The sequence below is a fragment of the Lucilia sericata genome, unplaced genomic scaffold (genome assembly GCF_015586225.1).
Source record: "Lucilia sericata isolate MDLA Ls3-8-SP2 unplaced genomic scaffold, ASM1558622v1 Contig000357F_arrow, whole genome shotgun sequence".
Taxonomy (NCBI): Eukaryota; Metazoa; Arthropoda; class Insecta; order Diptera; family Calliphoridae; genus Lucilia; species Lucilia sericata.
Window position 1 is genome coordinate 94271 of NW_023994377.1, and position 16664 is coordinate 110934.

The 16664-nt window shown below is 31.4% G+C and overlaps 5 protein-coding genes across 6 annotated transcripts in view; 2 read left to right on the top strand and 3 right to left on the bottom strand.

Moving 5' to 3' along the window:
- Nucleotides 1–1920, bottom strand: part of LOC119604052 (28S ribosomal protein S9, mitochondrial) — a 51804-nt gene extending 49884 nt beyond the window's left edge. Inside the window, exons 1-6 of the mRNA XM_037956410.1 lie at nt 1672–1920; nt 1345–1572; nt 1107–1280; nt 956–1041; nt 553–797; nt 369–484 (exon numbers count right to left, since the gene is read on the bottom strand). Coding sequence (XP_037812338.1) covers nt 369–484; nt 553–797; nt 956–1041; nt 1107–1280; nt 1345–1572; nt 1672–1767 — 945 coding nt within the window. The 5' untranslated portion in view covers nt 1768–1920. The remainder of the gene's footprint in view (nt 1–368; nt 485–552; nt 798–955; nt 1042–1106; nt 1281–1344; nt 1573–1671) is intronic.
- Nucleotides 1921–2227: 307 nt separating this feature from the next.
- Nucleotides 2228–3273, top strand: LOC119604060 (protein cornichon homolog 4). Its single transcript, XM_037956476.1, has 3 exons — nt 2228–2425; nt 2498–2820; nt 2883–3273. Exons 1-3 carry the CDS (start codon nt 2351–2353, stop codon nt 2953–2955), a joined length of 471 nt encoding a protein of 156 aa, XP_037812404.1. The 5' UTR covers nt 2228–2350; the 3' UTR covers nt 2956–3273.
- An 822-nt stretch (nt 3274–4095) lies between these two features.
- Nucleotides 4096–9728, bottom strand: LOC119604059 (ER membrane protein complex subunit 1). Of its 2 annotated transcripts, XM_037956474.1 has the most exons (12): nt 9441–9547; nt 8710–9352; nt 8504–8650; nt 8119–8431; nt 7879–7899; nt 6622–7151; nt 6481–6558; nt 6217–6418; nt 5986–6138; nt 4677–4847; nt 4368–4601; nt 4096–4301 (listed from the first exon to the last, which is right to left on the bottom strand). In XM_037956474.1, exons 1-12 carry the CDS (start codon nt 9545–9547, stop codon nt 4141–4143), a joined length of 2760 nt encoding a protein of 919 aa, XP_037812402.1. In that variant the 3' UTR covers nt 4096–4140. The 2 variants fall into 2 exon arrangements, with proteins under 2 accessions (XP_037812402.1, XP_037812403.1); XM_037956475.1 differs by lacking the exon at nt 7879–7899 and having other exon boundaries at nt 9441–9728.
- A 281-nt stretch (nt 9729–10009) lies between these two features.
- On the top strand, nt 10010–11933 carry LOC119604063 (transcription initiation factor TFIID subunit 7). The gene is made up of 2 exons (XM_037956480.1): nt 10010–10443; nt 10830–11933. The coding sequence occupies exons 1-2, from the start codon at nt 10132–10134 to the stop codon at nt 11847–11849; spliced, it is 1332 nt and encodes a 443-aa protein (XP_037812408.1). The 5' UTR covers nt 10010–10131; the 3' UTR covers nt 11850–11933.
- Nucleotides 11934–12832: 899 nt separating this feature from the next.
- On the bottom strand, nt 12833–15811 carry LOC119604062 (amidophosphoribosyltransferase). The gene is made up of 2 exons (XM_037956479.1): nt 15517–15811; nt 12833–15452 (listed from the first exon to the last, which is right to left on the bottom strand). Exon 2 carries the CDS (start codon nt 15414–15416, stop codon nt 13713–13715), a length of 1704 nt encoding a protein of 567 aa, XP_037812407.1. The 5' UTR covers nt 15417–15452; nt 15517–15811; the 3' UTR covers nt 12833–13712.
- Nucleotides 15812–16664: the final 853 nt, after the last annotated feature.

Here is a 16664-nt window from a genome sequence, read left to right on the forward strand (position 1 = left end):
TATCCCAGATAGCTCATACAAATTTTTCATTATATGATGGGCATGTTTTCGTATGGAAACATTATCATATATCCAGTTTAAACATTGGAAGTAAACTGACAAAATATGGATCAATTGTAGGGATAATTCGGAGAAAGTTTAAGGCATCACTAAGTCTATAAGGTTAATTGGATATCAGTCGTATTTTAATCAGAACTACTGGTATATTTTCTGGCAAAAATAATTTCTTTGACTTTTGTAAAAAATTTTGGGTTTTCAATATTTTGCATAAATTGCATTTAAACGTTATTTTTAATATTTTACCGATCAGTAGTTTTTTAATTTCCGTTTCGAATGATTATTAAATAAGAACTTGCACTTCGACTTACCTGTTCACGTGGTTGTATATCATCAAAATATGTAATATCTTTGCCATTTATAGAAATTTTTCCAGTACCAGGCACGCGAACAGTTACATCAGCACGTGCTGTTTTACGTAGACATTCTGAAAATCATAAAAAATAATTTTAACATTATTCTAAATATGTACCTTAATGCTTTCTCAATACTTACCATAGGTGGTAATATATTGACGACCCTGTTCATCGATTTGTGGTTTTGGTATTTCCAATTGACTCGATTTGTCCATTAAAGGTTTTGTGTATTTATCAATAAATTCTTTACATTTGTACGAATAAGGATGCGATACAAGACGTTCCATGGCGGTAATGAAACTATTGAATTCAATATCTGAGATTTTTTCAACCAAATCTAATTCCATTTGTTCTTTGGTGACCCAATTGAAACCAGTTAAATCGCTGTGGATGTAAAGCGAAAAACGAGATTAAATATTTGTAAAACAAAAAAATTAAATAGAATTAGGAATTCAATTTCGTTTTCTGTATGGCCACTACAGATGTATATTATAATTTCCCAACTTTCTTTTAAAAAACTATGTAATTAGTTTGTTACTTACACTTTCTGATTGGGATCAGGCTTTTGTCCACGACGCATCATGCGTTCTTCCAAATCATACAATTTATTGAGTTCTTCAACAATATCCTTCAATAAATAAAACATTAGATTCGTTTTCCAAAATAAAATCGCATACTAAGTAGAACACTTACATATAATAATCTAAAGAAATTTGGATTGCCAGTGTAAAACATACTATGGAATGGTCTACCGGTCTCATCGAATTCAGCAGCTTTACGTGCTGGAAATACTTCTTCGGGACTTTTCATAATGGGGCGGGCTTTTTTATCGTAAATGCCCGAGGGGAACAAATACTCAATGGCATTCTATGAAAAAAGCAAAATCACAATTTATTGTCAACTATTTATAAATTTAATAGAGAAAACTTACATCAATATCCTCTTGTGTAAAAGTCTCTGGATCTGCACCCATCATATTGGCCAAATGGCGTTTACCAATTTGAAATTCCAATTGTTGAGTTTTCATGAATTCATCATGTTCCTGGGCACGTTCCAAATAAGCTTTCATAGCTTTACTTACTTTTTGTTTTTTGACCACTAAAGGGGCAGCTTGAACCGTTACCTCAGTACTGTAATTGGCATTTTGTTGCTGGAGCACCTGAACAAAACACACAATTAAAGAAGAGAGGTTATGCAAGTCTTCCATTTGAAAATTGTCTATGAAACTTATGGAATTTATGTGTTATTTAAGACTTACTGTATTGGTTAAGGCGGCATTATTGAAACGCTGTAGGTTTTGTGTTAAATTTTTATTGTTTTTTAAAAAATTTAAACCAAAAACACGCAGAGCCATTTTTGCGATTGGATACTTTATGTCTGCAGCTGTTTTCCCCAAAAAAAAAAGAGACCGAATGACAATCAGCTGGGAATAATGTTAATTTGGTGATTTTTTTAAAACTAGCGATATTTAAAGCTCTATAAATTACAATAATTTGTGTCAAACGGCAACTAATAGTTTGACTTAAATGTATGTGTTTATATATGAATATACTCAATCAATACGTCAAACTTGTACTTTGTAAACAAAAGTTAAGAAATATTCATCTTAAAAGTACGAAATAGAAGAGAATCAAAAATAGTCTTTCTTTTTTTTTTTCGTTGATAGTGAATTTTGTATGGTTAAACACAAATTTTAATTTGCTATATAAATATAAAAAATATATTTATTATACATAGCCGGCTTACAGCTAATTTTAACGCCGTCACAAAAATTTTTAGTGGCAGTTACCGCCAATATTATGTTTTGTCGACACAGATCTCTGACTTTAATTAACAGGAAACTAATAAACTGTACATAAACAAATTGGCAAAAACAGCACCGAGAAGAGAGTAGTAAAAACTAACTAAATTAAATAATTAAGTTTACAGTTTAAAAAATGTTACCGGAAACAGTAACATTCGCTTTAACACTAATTGTTTATGGAGCCATATTATTTTTATTGATTTACTATGTAAGTTTAACCAGATAAAAGACAAAATAGATTTTTGCCAATATTTTAACAAATCGAAATTTATTTATTTAGGTGCTTACTTTGGCCGATTTAGAGTGTGATTATTTAAATGCTCAAGAATGCTGCAGCCGTTTAAATTTTTGGGTCATACCCAAATTTGGTTCACATTTAATATTATGCATTTTACTGCTATTGGGTGGCCATTGGCTAATGTTGTTCTTTAATTTGCCCATGGTCAGCTGGTTGGGTTATGAGTTATATAAACAACCCCGGGATAGTCTGGGTGTCTATGACCCGGTCGATATACATAGCAGGGGTTTGCTAAAGATTCATCTTAGGAATACCATGATTTATTTGGCCTATTATTTCATTATGTTCTTCATAGCCTTGTATTTGTAAGTAATTTAGTTTTTTGTTGTAATATTTTTTGTAAATTTAACATTTATTCTTGTTTTAGCATGATTTCTGCTCTACTCAAAGGTGATCCCATTAGGCGTCATGAGGAAGGAGAGATTATAACAGACTTTTAATAATAATAACAATAAGAAAACTAAATTAAGTAACAATTGTATACTTCTGTTTATAAATAATGTTGTGTGATACTTGATTTAGTAGTCTTCCTTCTTTTCCCATTGATTATGAAGCACAACAAATATGTCGGTAATCTCTAGTCTGGTATATACCTACTTGTTTAATTAGTCGATTTTTTTCTTTATATGATTAGTAACTTTCTACACCTATTTATGATTTTTTGAATCTCATTGCATTTTATTTGTTCGACATTTTTATAGTTTTAATTTAAAATTAATTAAATAAAACGATTTTATTAATTAATTGTATTTGTCTTTGTGTTTTAAACTTTTCTTTAAAATATGATTTTTGTAAGAGCTTTATCAGTGTACGAGTTTTCATGTAAAAAAGCTTTTTCTTTAAACAACTTTTGTGTGTTTAGAAATTTGGAAAAGAAACATTTTTGGAAAGTAAAATTTCAAATTCGAGGAAAATAGATTATTGTGCAGTCAACGATCCAAAGGAACACAAATTTTATCAACCTTCAGAATCTCTACCTATTAAATGATAAGCACAGGTTTCAACTATAACCAGAGGTTAAGAAACAAGATCTTAAACGTTTTAACTAATTCCACCTTTATTTTTCTTTATAAAAACACTTATTGACAACCCAATTTTACTTTGGTTTTACACATTCCCCTTTATGTTTTATTTTTTTATATATTTTTCACTTTTTTATATAATTATTTAAATTAACTCTATACAAACTTTATTAAATATTATTAATGACTGCTGTGTTTTGACCTTCTTTTGTTTGAAAAAGAAATAATTCAAACTTTATTTAAGAAACTAAAAAACTGCTAAACGGAAATGCATTTGAAAAAAATATTAATCAAGAATTTAATTTAAACAAAAATAAAGAAAAACTTTACAAAAATTAAAGTTTTTTTCTGTGTGACAAAAAACAATTAATTTAAAACGCACAATTAACAATTGTATGTAAAGAAAAAAGAAGATAAAACAAACATGAAATAGAAATTAAAAAGAAAACAAAAATAATTATAATTTTCCTATATAACTTTCAATATATATATATAAAATCTGAATTAATTTAATATTTTAATGCTGCTACAAAGTTGTTTGTTACTTTGTTTGTTTTCTTTTTTTTTTCAATTACATTTATTTAAATTTAAAATATTAATAAACTATTTCCATGCTTGTTTAATGGATTTGCGCGATGCTAAATGTTTGGCCACCAAAGAACCAGAAGTTAAAACTACCAAAACAATGGAAATTAAGATATAATCAAAATCTTCCTTAAGCAAATCAAACGTTTTTGAAGGTGCAATGCGTGTAACAAATAAATCTGTAAATGAAAATAAATTATTTAAAACTTTTTGTAAAAATACAATAACACATTAAAACAATTTACCTAAACCTGCCGCCACCACTAAGCAGGAACTCTCCAAACCACTAGGAGCTGTATAGATATAACGTAATCTAGCTATAGTTTGATTATAATTAATCATATTCTCTGTGGGCAGCGGTAATTCTGGAATGTAGGGCATAGCTCCCTCTTCACGACCATTCGATGAAGATGAAATGGGTCTTCGTGGATCTAGTAAAGCCCAAGGCAACTCTACGATGGAACCACTGGTAGTACCAACTGAAATTTTTTAGATTTTGTTGTTAAACTAAAAGTTTAAATTGAAAATGAAAACTTATTTGATGGAGCACTTACTCAAAACATCTTTACTGGTAATGCCTCTTTCGGTAATAGTTTCACGCATAGCTGCCACACTTGTGGGTATAATATAGGATTGACGTTCTACTAGGGGCATAGGTGGTGCGTTAAGAGAACTCCAAACGGTGCTATTAGCTTGAGTTTTACCTTCATATAGTTCAATAGTTGCTGTAATAAAAACAATGAAATATTTGTTTATTTGAAAAAGTTCAACGAACAATTCTATAAAGAAAATAGAGAGACATTTTCTATATAAAATGTCTCTAAAATAGAGAAAAATTTTCTATAAAAAAATAGAGAAAATTTTTCTATAGAAACTGACCTAGAACTGAACTAGAACTGAACTAGAACTGAACTTGAACTTGAACTGAACTAGAACTGAACTAGAACTGAACTAGAACTGAACTAAAACTGAACTAAAACTGAACTAGAACTGAACTAGAACTGAACTAGAACTGAACTAGAACTGAACTAGAACTGAACTAGAACTGAACTAGAACTGAACTAGAACTGAATTAGAACTGAACTAGAACTGAACTAGAACTGAACTAGAACTGAACTAGAACTGAACTAGAAGTGAACTAGAACTGAACCAGAACTGAACTAGAACTGAACTAGAACTGAACTGAACTAACACTGAACTAGAACTGAACTAGAACTGAACTAGAACTGAACTAGAACTGAACTAAAACTGAACTAAAACTGAACTAGAACTGAACTAGAACTGAACTAGAACTGAACTAGAACTGAACTAGAACTAAACTAGAACTGAACTAGAACTGAACTAGAACTGAACTAGAACTGAACTAGAACTGAACTAGAACTGAACTAGAACTGAACTAGAACTGAACTAAAACTGAACTAGAACTGAACTAGAACTGAACTAGAACTGAACTAGAACTGAACTAGAACTGAACTAGAACTGAACTAGAACTGAACTAGAACTGAACTAGAACTGAACTAGAACTGAACCAGAACTGAACTAGAACTGAACTAGAACTGAACTAGAACTGAACTAACACTGAACTAGAACTGAACTAAAACTGAACTAACACTGAACTAGAACTGAACTAGAAATTAAATAGAACTGAACTAGAATTGCATTAGACTGAGAGAAATTTTCTTTAAAACATTTCACTATAATAAAGAAATGTTCTTTAGACAATATCCCTAACATTTACACTAAAAAAATCTTTCTAAAATATACTTAATTTCTTGTTAACCATTTTATATTAAGAGATTTTTGTATTGAAATATTTTTTAAATAAAAAGAGGCAAGAAAGCTCTTCTAAGACAATTTACTTACTTATTTCAGTGCGTCTAACTTTGTCATTATAGTGAGCATAAGCCAACCAATTTTCAGAATGAACCACATGTAGAGGAGGACGAATTTTACGATGCATCATAGAGAAAACAACAGAACCGGAGACAACATCGATTAAGTAAACATTAAGCAAATCTAGAAAATAAGAGATAACAGCAATCATATGAGTAAAGAGTTAGTTCCCTTTAATGAAAATTTCCTTAAAAAACTTACGTTTATGTATACTATCAGTAGCCTGAGTGAAAACGGCCACCAAATTGGGATTAATATATTTATATAAAACAGAACGATCGGGCATAACGCGACCTTGGGAATGTACACGTTCGATGGGATTTTTAGATGCCACAGTAATGATTTTATGATCACCAGAATGACCGGCTAAGTCAACATTCCACAAAGGCAGGGTAGATAAATGCTAAATTAAAAAAGAATATATGAAATAATTTATACACAAAATAATTTCCAAAAAATACTTACATTATTAGCAAATTTAACATAGAAACCGTTTAATTGGGAATTCGATTTGTCAGCAGTATACAAATATAAACCATCAGCCTATAAAAACATTAAATAAATTTAATTTATTATCCACGAAATGTGTCTTTACTGCAAGCTTACCTTGGATTTAGCATGTTCTGGATAAACATTAACCTTATTATTAGCATCCATTATTAAAATACCCTTAACAAAATCTGTTTCTGTTTCGGCCAACAAAGAAAGTTGTTTAATTTTATGATCCAATTTCAAAAGACCACCTTCAGCTGGGGCACCAGTAATGGGATTAAAACGGTATAGAACACCATTACCCGTCATCTTATCTCTGGCCACAATGGTGCATAAAGCTTGTAATGGAAAATGTTTACTAGTTCTTTGGATGAGTAAACGCATCTGTTCGCCATTGGCAAATTCTTCAACATTATTCAAATACAATTGCCAATGATGTCTACCGCTAATGTTATCAATACCAAAGACTTTGCCGCTTTTAGTTAAAATCACCAACATTTTGTGTAGGCCAAAGGAATCGCGTACCAAACCGGCTTTTTGAGTATCAGAGGGTTTAGGACCCAAACCCATAACATGTAGAAAGACACTCTTGAAGTGTAACATTTGAGAGGTTAAACGGTGCATGAAAGCGCTTATTATGTCGGCTGTTATGTTTGTTAGGAGAGATTTAATTGCAAAATTATTTAGTGTATTATGTAGTAAAATAAAAAATAAATACAAAAACCAAAATTTATTCACAACAACAACAAATATACAAAGACAAAAAACGAAAGAAACAAAATATAATGAACGAAAGAAAGTTTTATTTTAATGCTAAAAGAAATTAAAAAAGCTTGTTATGGAAAGCTTGCTGTGGAAAGCTTGCTCTATGGAATGGTTTGGAAGGGTAATAATCTAACAATAATTTATTAAATATAATACATATTTTTGTTTAATGCTTTTATTTAAAGCTTTTTCCATTAAAGTACTTTTTAACATAATAAGAGTTTCTTTTCACTCAAATTGCTTTTTGAGAAAAGTTTTTTACTAAATAGCTTATTCCGCAATAAAGTTTTTTTCACCAAAAAGCTATCTCTCTAAAAAAGCATTTTCAGTAAAAATGGTATAAATAAAAGCTTTTTCCATTTAAAATGCTTTTATATCATTGTAAAAAAGCTTTTTTATATAATAAAAAACTTGTTCACAAAATGCTAAAAAGCTTTCTTTTCACGAAAACGCTTTTTTCCCTTTATAAAGCTTTTTTTTCGTTAAAAAGTAATTTTTACTAAAAAAATTTAAAAAAAAGAAATAAAATAAAAATACATCGAGCAAAAAAAAAACTAAAAGAAATCAAGCTTAACATTCGACAAAAAATTAAAACTCTTTACTTACTCTCCAGACTAGGATCGACACCTTTATTATTTGTTTTAAACGGAACAGAACACATTATTGTCATTTGAACGCATACATTTTATCAAAAAAAGTAAAATTTAAATAAGCCAAAGATATGTAGTTAATTAATAATTTAGTGAAAACCGTATAGTACACACAAAATACATCGAATTTGAACCCATCACACTTCGTTTTATATTAATAAAGTATAAAGAGCCCCTATAATTTAAAAGTACTCACCAGTTTTGCCCTTCATTTCATTTTCTAATTCACCCTCACTATCGGCCAAAGGTAAATCGATAAATTCACTAGCTATAACGTTAGCCAAGGCTTCAGATCTAGTCCAACGGAATTTCGATTGTTGCACAGCCAAGACACTATCGTCTGTGGTATCAAATATGAAAAGACAACCTTTGCCATCGTTGTTACGATTGGCTTTACAATCAAATGTTCTTAAAGTGGGTGGTCCATAATGTTCGGGATAGGCAACAGAATTGGATAATTCTGTGACAGGCTGGCAAGTTTCAGCCAAATAACCTTCAATATAGAGATTCTAGGAGAACGAAAAACAAAAGTGTTTAAAAGTAAAAAAAAATTAGAAATACTTGTTAAATAATCTTCATACTTTGTCTTTAACTTCAGCGGTAACAATAACGTTCTGGTTTTTAAAACGTCCCATTGAAAAGCTTTGGCTGTTTAGATTGCTGCAAGTTTGAATATCATCCTTAATGGCTACAAGTTTTCCATCGACACCAATGATGCCATTAAGACCCTGTCAAGGAATATTTTTGTTATTTTACCACATATTTTAGTGTTTAAAGTTTAACTTACCTCCAATGCCTTTATAGGTTGTGTTGGTATACTGCCTAAAGATTTCTTAATAACTTGAGGCAGATTGGCAGTTAAATCTAAAGAGATCAATTCTGCTCCTTCTAGACAACTGAAGTAAACACCAGTTAAAATACATTTTTCTTGTGAAATCCAGGGAGCTGTAATTTTGGCGGTATTGCCGGTAGCTTGACCAGAAGTAGCAAAATATTGTGTTACTTCTAGATGACTGTGCCAAACTGGTAAAACATGATGGAGCAGGGAATTACGATAAAACCACATAGAATTGATGGCTTTTTCAGACTGCAGAGGCATTAAAGACCACTCCCATTCCAAATGGCCCGTATTAGAATTCCAACCACGAACTAAAGCAGGGGCATGACCCTGCACAGTTAACATATCGAAACCATGACTAGAACCGGCTCTAGCAGCAGCAGTAGAATCAGCTGTAGCAGAGGCCGAAGAAAGTTGCAATAATTTAACACTACCTCTGGCTCCATTTTCAAAAACTTGACGCCACAAAATTTCTCCCGTTTTAGGGCATAATGAGGCCACTACATTTTCCCGGGTACTGACCACCAGACGGGGTTGAAAACCATTTAACTCTAAAAATGCCTGATTAACACCACCGATTTGTAAAGTTCTCCTTCAAAATGGACAAATTGTAAATATTTTCGTTAGATTTATAAAAAACTTACGTGTCTGCGAAAAAAGAACACCTTTGCTCTACTTACCAATCAAATTTTTTTATTTGATCTTCGTAAAGGGAATTTACAGAACCTATTGCTACCAGCATAAAAACAGCCAACAGCTGCAAAGCGCTGTTTCTTAGAATGTGCATTTTGTGTATTAGTCTATTAAACTAACTTTTAAATATACTTTAAAACTATTTACTTTAATTTTTAGAATTTATTTTAATTAATAATTAAAAATTCTTCATTTCCAAACGTGAAAAAAAATCGGGGATGAGATGAAGAAAAAAAAGTAATGTGCGGCTGTCAAATTTGTTTTAATGTTACCATATCATTCATACTAATTCAATTAACTACCCAAAAATCTGGTAGTTTAAAAATAATACACTGAAAATTATTTGTTTTTTGTTGTGCACGGCAGGATATAATCTTTAAAATAATGCTATAATAAGAAAAGGACTACGGATTATTTGCAGATACCATGAAAAGATTATAATTTTTATTTCTTTTAAGAAAATATTTTTTTTTATTTGTTTGTTTCAGAATACATTTCTCGCAGTGCAAAGTGTAATGTCAAAAACATCAAAATTCTCTCTAGAAATTTTAACACTTTACAACACTAGTACTGAAATCAAAATAAACAAACAAAAAACAATTTTCTAGAAGTAGATTTGTGAAAAGTTTAGAAAAATTTTCTGAAAATCTTATAGTTTCTCATAAGAAATCATTCAAAATGATTGAAAAGAAAACAGATAAAAATAAGCAGGAACAAAAACCACGCGACGATGGTGTTGAACTTGAAAATCAATTTATTTTGAGAATGCCCGAGGAGCCAGCCAAAGTTTTAAGGGAGGCAATCCAACAGCCCAACTCTAATCTAAAAGATCGCATGACCATACAACTGGATAATGATTTACGTTATGGAGAAGTAAGATTTGATCATTGGCTACTACATGCCAAAATTGTAGATTTACCCACCGTCATCGAGTGTCTCAAAACGATAGACAATAAAAGTTTTTACAAATCGGCCGATATCTGTCAAATGGTAAGTTTTTTTTAGCTTGCAAGCAGTATAGTAGTTTAAGGATGTTATGGATAGGGTCTAATGTTTGTAACGAATAATTTGTTGTCAATTAAGTCATGTACATTCACTGCCTGTTCTTCATTCGTCATGCGAAACTTGAATGAAGTTTAAGGTCGCCACATACAAAAAGAAATAATTCGAAAATCTGTTCTCATAAAGTGTCCCCTTCCTTCAGCTTTCTATAGCTTATAAATATTGTAATACTTTCGTTATTCTGATAAAATCCTAACTTGTATAGAATTTTTGTAATAATCACTTTCTATAAGAATCGGTTCATTATAGCACCAAGCCCACATGTATTTGCTACATACAATTAAAAATTCAAAATATTTTAAACATTATTCTAGATGATTTGCAAAGAAGAGCCTTTAGATTTGGATAAAGAAGAATCACCAAATAAGGGCAAAAAGAAAGATCCCAATAAGGTCGATAAGAAATTTTTGTGGGCTCATGGCATAACGCCGCCCTGTAAAAATGTACGCAAAAGACGTTTTCGTAAGACATTAAAAAAGAAAAATGTCGAAGCGCCTGAAATTGAAAAAGAAGTTAAACGTTTATTGCGCGTAGACAATGATGCTGTTAAAGTGGAATTTGAAATTATCAATGAAGACATAACAAAATCATTATCCGATTCCCAAATGAAAGAAGAACGTGAAGGTGAAGATGACTACAATGATGAACAACTTAATATGGGTGATAAGACTATTAATGATGCCTCTTCGCAAAAAGACATTAATGTTGAATCGGATGGTGATGAAGATGATGGACCGTCGGGTTCGGCACCCATGGGTGGTGTGGGAGAACATGATATTTTCGGTGAGGAAGTTTCCTCTTCAGACGACGATGATGATGTCAAACATCATAATACTTCGCATTTACGAGATTTGGACGAAACTTCACGTCTATCAGCAGACGATTCGCGCATGTCTGATTTCTCTATGGGTCACAATAATACCACTTTGGGAGGCAATATGGGTCTTAATACTTCTAAGGAAGATATAAATGATTATAGTAAAGTTTTATTTGGTAGTCCCAAGGCCGGTGATGATGATCATTCTAAATATGGTGGTTCTAATTCAAATTTGGCCGCTCCTGGCTATTTTGAAGAACGTAAACGTACTTTATCTGATGATGACTCCTCAAATGATGCTGCACCCCAAATGCGTGTCGAACAAATACATGGCAGAATATCGGAATTACGACGTCAGTTGGAAGAAATTAAAGCACAACATTCACAAAAGGCTAAGGAAATTACGTCCATACAAAATCCTACATTACGCCAACGTATGCAAGAAACCGTAGACAATTTGGCCAGTCAAATGGTAGAAAAGGAATTGGAATTAAAAGATTATGAAAATATGCTATAGTAGTTTTGGTTTAATATTATTTTAATAATGAAAATAAAATTTGCTAATAATTATAAATAAACAAAAAGTGTTTGTTTGATGATTTTGTGGGAAAATAGTACAAACTTAATCTTATTAGAATACTCATTAGCAAATTGGCAATGTATACTCATTTCACTATTTTTAATTCTGTAGAGCCCGGTCCATAATTAATGCAAGATTCAATTTTATTTCTAAGTCCATATATAGGACTCTCTTCCAAAACTAACTTTACAACATTTGCTTTCATGGTGTTTATACCACGGATGCGGTATAACCAGGAATACGATATATAACGTTATAAAACCCTCACTTTCTACTTTCTGAATTTCTTGAGAAATTTAAAGTATAACTCAAAAATTTAAAGGTAGAAGAAAAATGGTATCACTTATTTAGGATCGTTTTTGAATCACCAAATTTGCATTGTGTTGACGATTCAAGAAAAAGTCGCAAAAATAAATAAATAATCTCCAATTACACGCTAATGTTAAAGTTATACATAATTCTCCCAAGTCGAAGTATTTCGTCACTATCTCTGCTGGAATACTTTATAAACAAAATCTTATATTTCTTTCTTTAAAAAAATAATATGTATAGATTAAAGGCATATTTGTATAAGAGTATTTTGGCAAATGAACAAAATCATGATAACCTATACAAGGAAGCTAAAAAACAAAAATCAAATTTTAACAAAACTGTAATCTAAAGAATATGCTTAGACAAATTTTGTTGTTAAACCCTTCACCATGGTGATAAGGTTATTAATAATATGCTTAAACGGTTTGTTAATTATTCAATAATTAACTCTGTTTTTAATACATACATAAATACAATTTAAACGAAATTAATTAGACCAAAAATCCATATTAGAACTTGAGTATATAAAAACTTCTAACAAAATTTATATTTCAAAGAATTTTTCATATTCGAATTGAAATCTAAAATTAATAAAACTCAAATTTTACGTTTTTTTGGTGTCTTTATTTTAACATTTTCAGTAAACATTAAAAATTATACATTTTTTTAAATTTTATTTAAACATATTTTATGTATATCAAGAATTCGAATTCAAAATGCAAAATAATTATTAAATAAATTGTTAGTATGTTTATATTAAGTTTAAACAAATAAAATATAGTAAATTAAATGCCTTTTGATTTTTTATTTTAAATTTATTATTTTCTCTTAAACTTAAAAACTAATAAAGAGAAAAAATGTACATGGTATAATTAAATATAAACTTGTTTTGTTTAACTTTAATTAAGTAACGGCCCTACTTATTTGTAATAAGAAGTTTTGTTAATTTATGCAAAAATTAGATGTTTTTATTAAAAAAAAAAGTTAAAAAGTTTTATTATAATACGGGGTATGAGTTATGTTTTTGTTTGATATGTAAATATTTCTTGAGGTTTTTCTTTTTTATAAACATTACAAAAAAAGGTGTAAATTATTAACAGACACAACAGTTTAGATAAAGAGAAATAAGTTAAAAACTTTTAAGCACTTAGCTTAAAAAGCTTTAAAACTTTTTATTTAATAAAAAGTTTTAAATCCAAATATATGTATTTTTTCTAATTTTTAAGGCAGTTTAGTTATTTTTGTATGTAATTGAGGTATATTATACATTATTTTTAGTAAGAATTTTTAAAGTTAAATGCAATTTTTAAAATTAAAAAAAGGATTGTAAAGCAATTATTTAAAATTATTTGAAAATGCAGGCAAGCAAGTGGTAAAGAGAACATATCCCTACCATTAGCCTTAAGGAAGTCCCTTATACCCAAACTATTTTTAAAAGACAATGAATGAATATTGAAATGCAATCCTTTTGTTGGTTTCCTTTTGTTTTTACCAACTCAATTCGTCGGGCAAACCTCCGGGATATTCGCCTGTCAAACAAGCAGTACAATGACCACTCTTGCTGGGATTCATAGCTTCACGATTTAAATTAACCGCCTTCACCAAACCTTCAACGGATAAATACTCCAAACTGTCGGCTCCCACTTTGCGGGCCAATTGTACATTATTCATTTGGTTGGCTATCAATTCCTCATGTGTAGGTATATTAATACCCATATAACAGGGATACTGCAAGGGAGGACTGGCTACACGCACATGCACCTCTACGGCACCAGCATCACGTAAAAGTTTTATAATAGGGCCAATGGTATTACCACGAACAATAGAATCATCGACCAAAACCAAACGTTTACCAGCAACATTTTCCGAAAGAGCACCAAATTTCTTGGCAACACCTAATTGACGCAAGCGATTAGAGGGTTGGATGAAAGTACGTCCCACATAACGATTCTTGCACAAAACTTCAGCAAATTCTAAACCGGATTCTTTAGCATAACCATGAGCAGCTGCTGTGCCCGACTCGGGAACGGAACTGACAATATCAGCCTTAATGGGAGCTTCCCTAGCCAATTGTCTGCCACATTGCATACGTACCGAATACACCATTTGTCCCTCGAAGATTGAATCACCACGAGCGAAATAAACATATTCAAAAATACAGAAGGCCATTTTCTTAAAGTCGGGTCTCTCAACAATATCCACGGTGCGATAACCATTGCGGGTAAGTTCAATAATCTCACCGGGTTCAACTTCACGTACATAACGAGCACCTATGGACAGGAAACCGCAAGATTCACTGGATACCACCCAACCCTCGGCTGAAGCATCTTCCACTTTAGTAGTGCCCGAGTTGAGGGGGACAATTTTGCCCAAGCATAATGGACGATTACCATAAACATCACGCACAGCATAGATTTTGTCCTTGATCATAATAACTAAAGAGTAGGACAAATGAGCCAATTGCATAAAATGACGTATACGAGCTGGCCAATTGGGTCCATCTTCTTCGGATATGCCCTCGGGACAGCAGCAAAGACTCTGGGCAATCAATTCACTGTCACTGTGGGTGGACAAGCCTACACCACGGCCCAAGACTTCACGTCTCAACGATTCACTGTTTACCAATTCACCATTGTGAGCCAAAGCCATGGCACCGTGAGCTGTGTGCACGACAAATGGTTGGCAATTAACCACCTCTGAGGCAGCGGAGGTAGAGTAACGGGTATGACCGATACCCAAGTTGCCCTTTAGCTTTTTCATAGAATCCTCGTTAAACAATGTGCTGATCATGCCCATGCCCTTGTGCATATTAAAGCTTTTTGAGCATTTTCCTTCACTAGTCACAATGCCAGCCGATTCTTGACCGCGATGTTGCAAGGCCACCAAACCCAGACATATCACGTGTGCGATTTCAATTTGTGTAGGCCAATCACCACAAGCAATGGCTCCAAAAACCCCACACTCATGTGTTAGACCGGTTACCTCTTTACCGCACCCCGCCACAGGCTGTAATTGCTGTTCATTAGACTCTACTACTGGTGACATGCTCGCACTATCAGTAGCAGCATTTGTTTTACAGCAATTATCAGTTGTAGTTGTGGTTGTTGTTGTTGAACAACATGCTTCCCCAACTACTACTTCCAAATCACTTTCATTGGCTCTACAGGTGTTTGTATCAACGAATCCCTCCATGTGTTTTTTAATTAAATTGCTATTGTTTCGTTATTTCTTAAATTAAATAGAAAATATTCGTTAAAATTGTCTCGCAGATTGAAATTCTAAAATAACAAACCTTAAATTTACGCAATTTCTTTCACGATCTTCGTTTTGCTTATTTAATAATTTATTATTAAAAAATTTCGCAAAACTATTATACTACGCAGCCAAAATAACCCAAAACACACCAGACACCCAACAACTACTAAACACTCACTAAACTCACACTAAAATTAAACGCTCGCACGCGCATTCATACTACCAGGGCGAATTAGTACAAGTTTCAATTATGTTAACAGCTGATAATTTTTTTGTTCATGAAAATCTATACCAAAACTGTCAAACTCTTTATATAAAAAATTAATCCCACAACCAAAACTGTCAAACTCCCTAAGTAAAAGAGAATGAAATCGGAACATACAACAACTCGTATAAATTCGTTTTCGTCTACCACACTAATACCAACACCACATTTGTCCATACAAACTACACATGTAGCAAAAAGTAAAGAAAAAACCTAAAAAGTAGTAAACACTATTATTTATTTTACTAAATTAAAGTAATAAAATAAAATATTTAATTAAAAATAATTCAACATTAAACTTTTTAATTTTGATAACATCATCCTACTTGTTATTTAAATATTTTTACTCCGTTTTTATTTTATTACTTTACTTTGCAACACTGCTTTCCCTAACTATCAAAACTCCAATTAAAGGGTTGCCTGTCATATGTACTACAACAAAAACAATATCTTCTCCGCTGTTAATTATCTGTTGTTAGGTGCTCTTGTTGTTGCCCTTGACTTTATTTGTTAATCTATAAATAGTTTTCTTCTTTTTCTTTTATGGACAAATCTCTATTACTTTCTAGTAATACATAATTTTTGTATATATACATATGTATGTACATGTGAATGATTTCTTTTATTTTATTATAAATTTAAGTGCTTACATTAATAATTTATGTTGTGTGATTGGTTCAAATTTAAATTGTTGCAAATAGCATTGACATTCGTGTAAGGTTTTTCATTATGGCAATGATGTTAAGAATATAGTGTTGCCAGTATTAATTATTTATATTAACGGTCTTATAACGTAGGAAATTAAAAATAGTGTTGAGAACAGTGCTGCCAGAAAAATGTTCATTCCCCCCAAAAAAAATCCCAAACAAAACGGAAAAAGGATTTTAATAAAAAAATATTAAAAATACGAATTCTCGGTT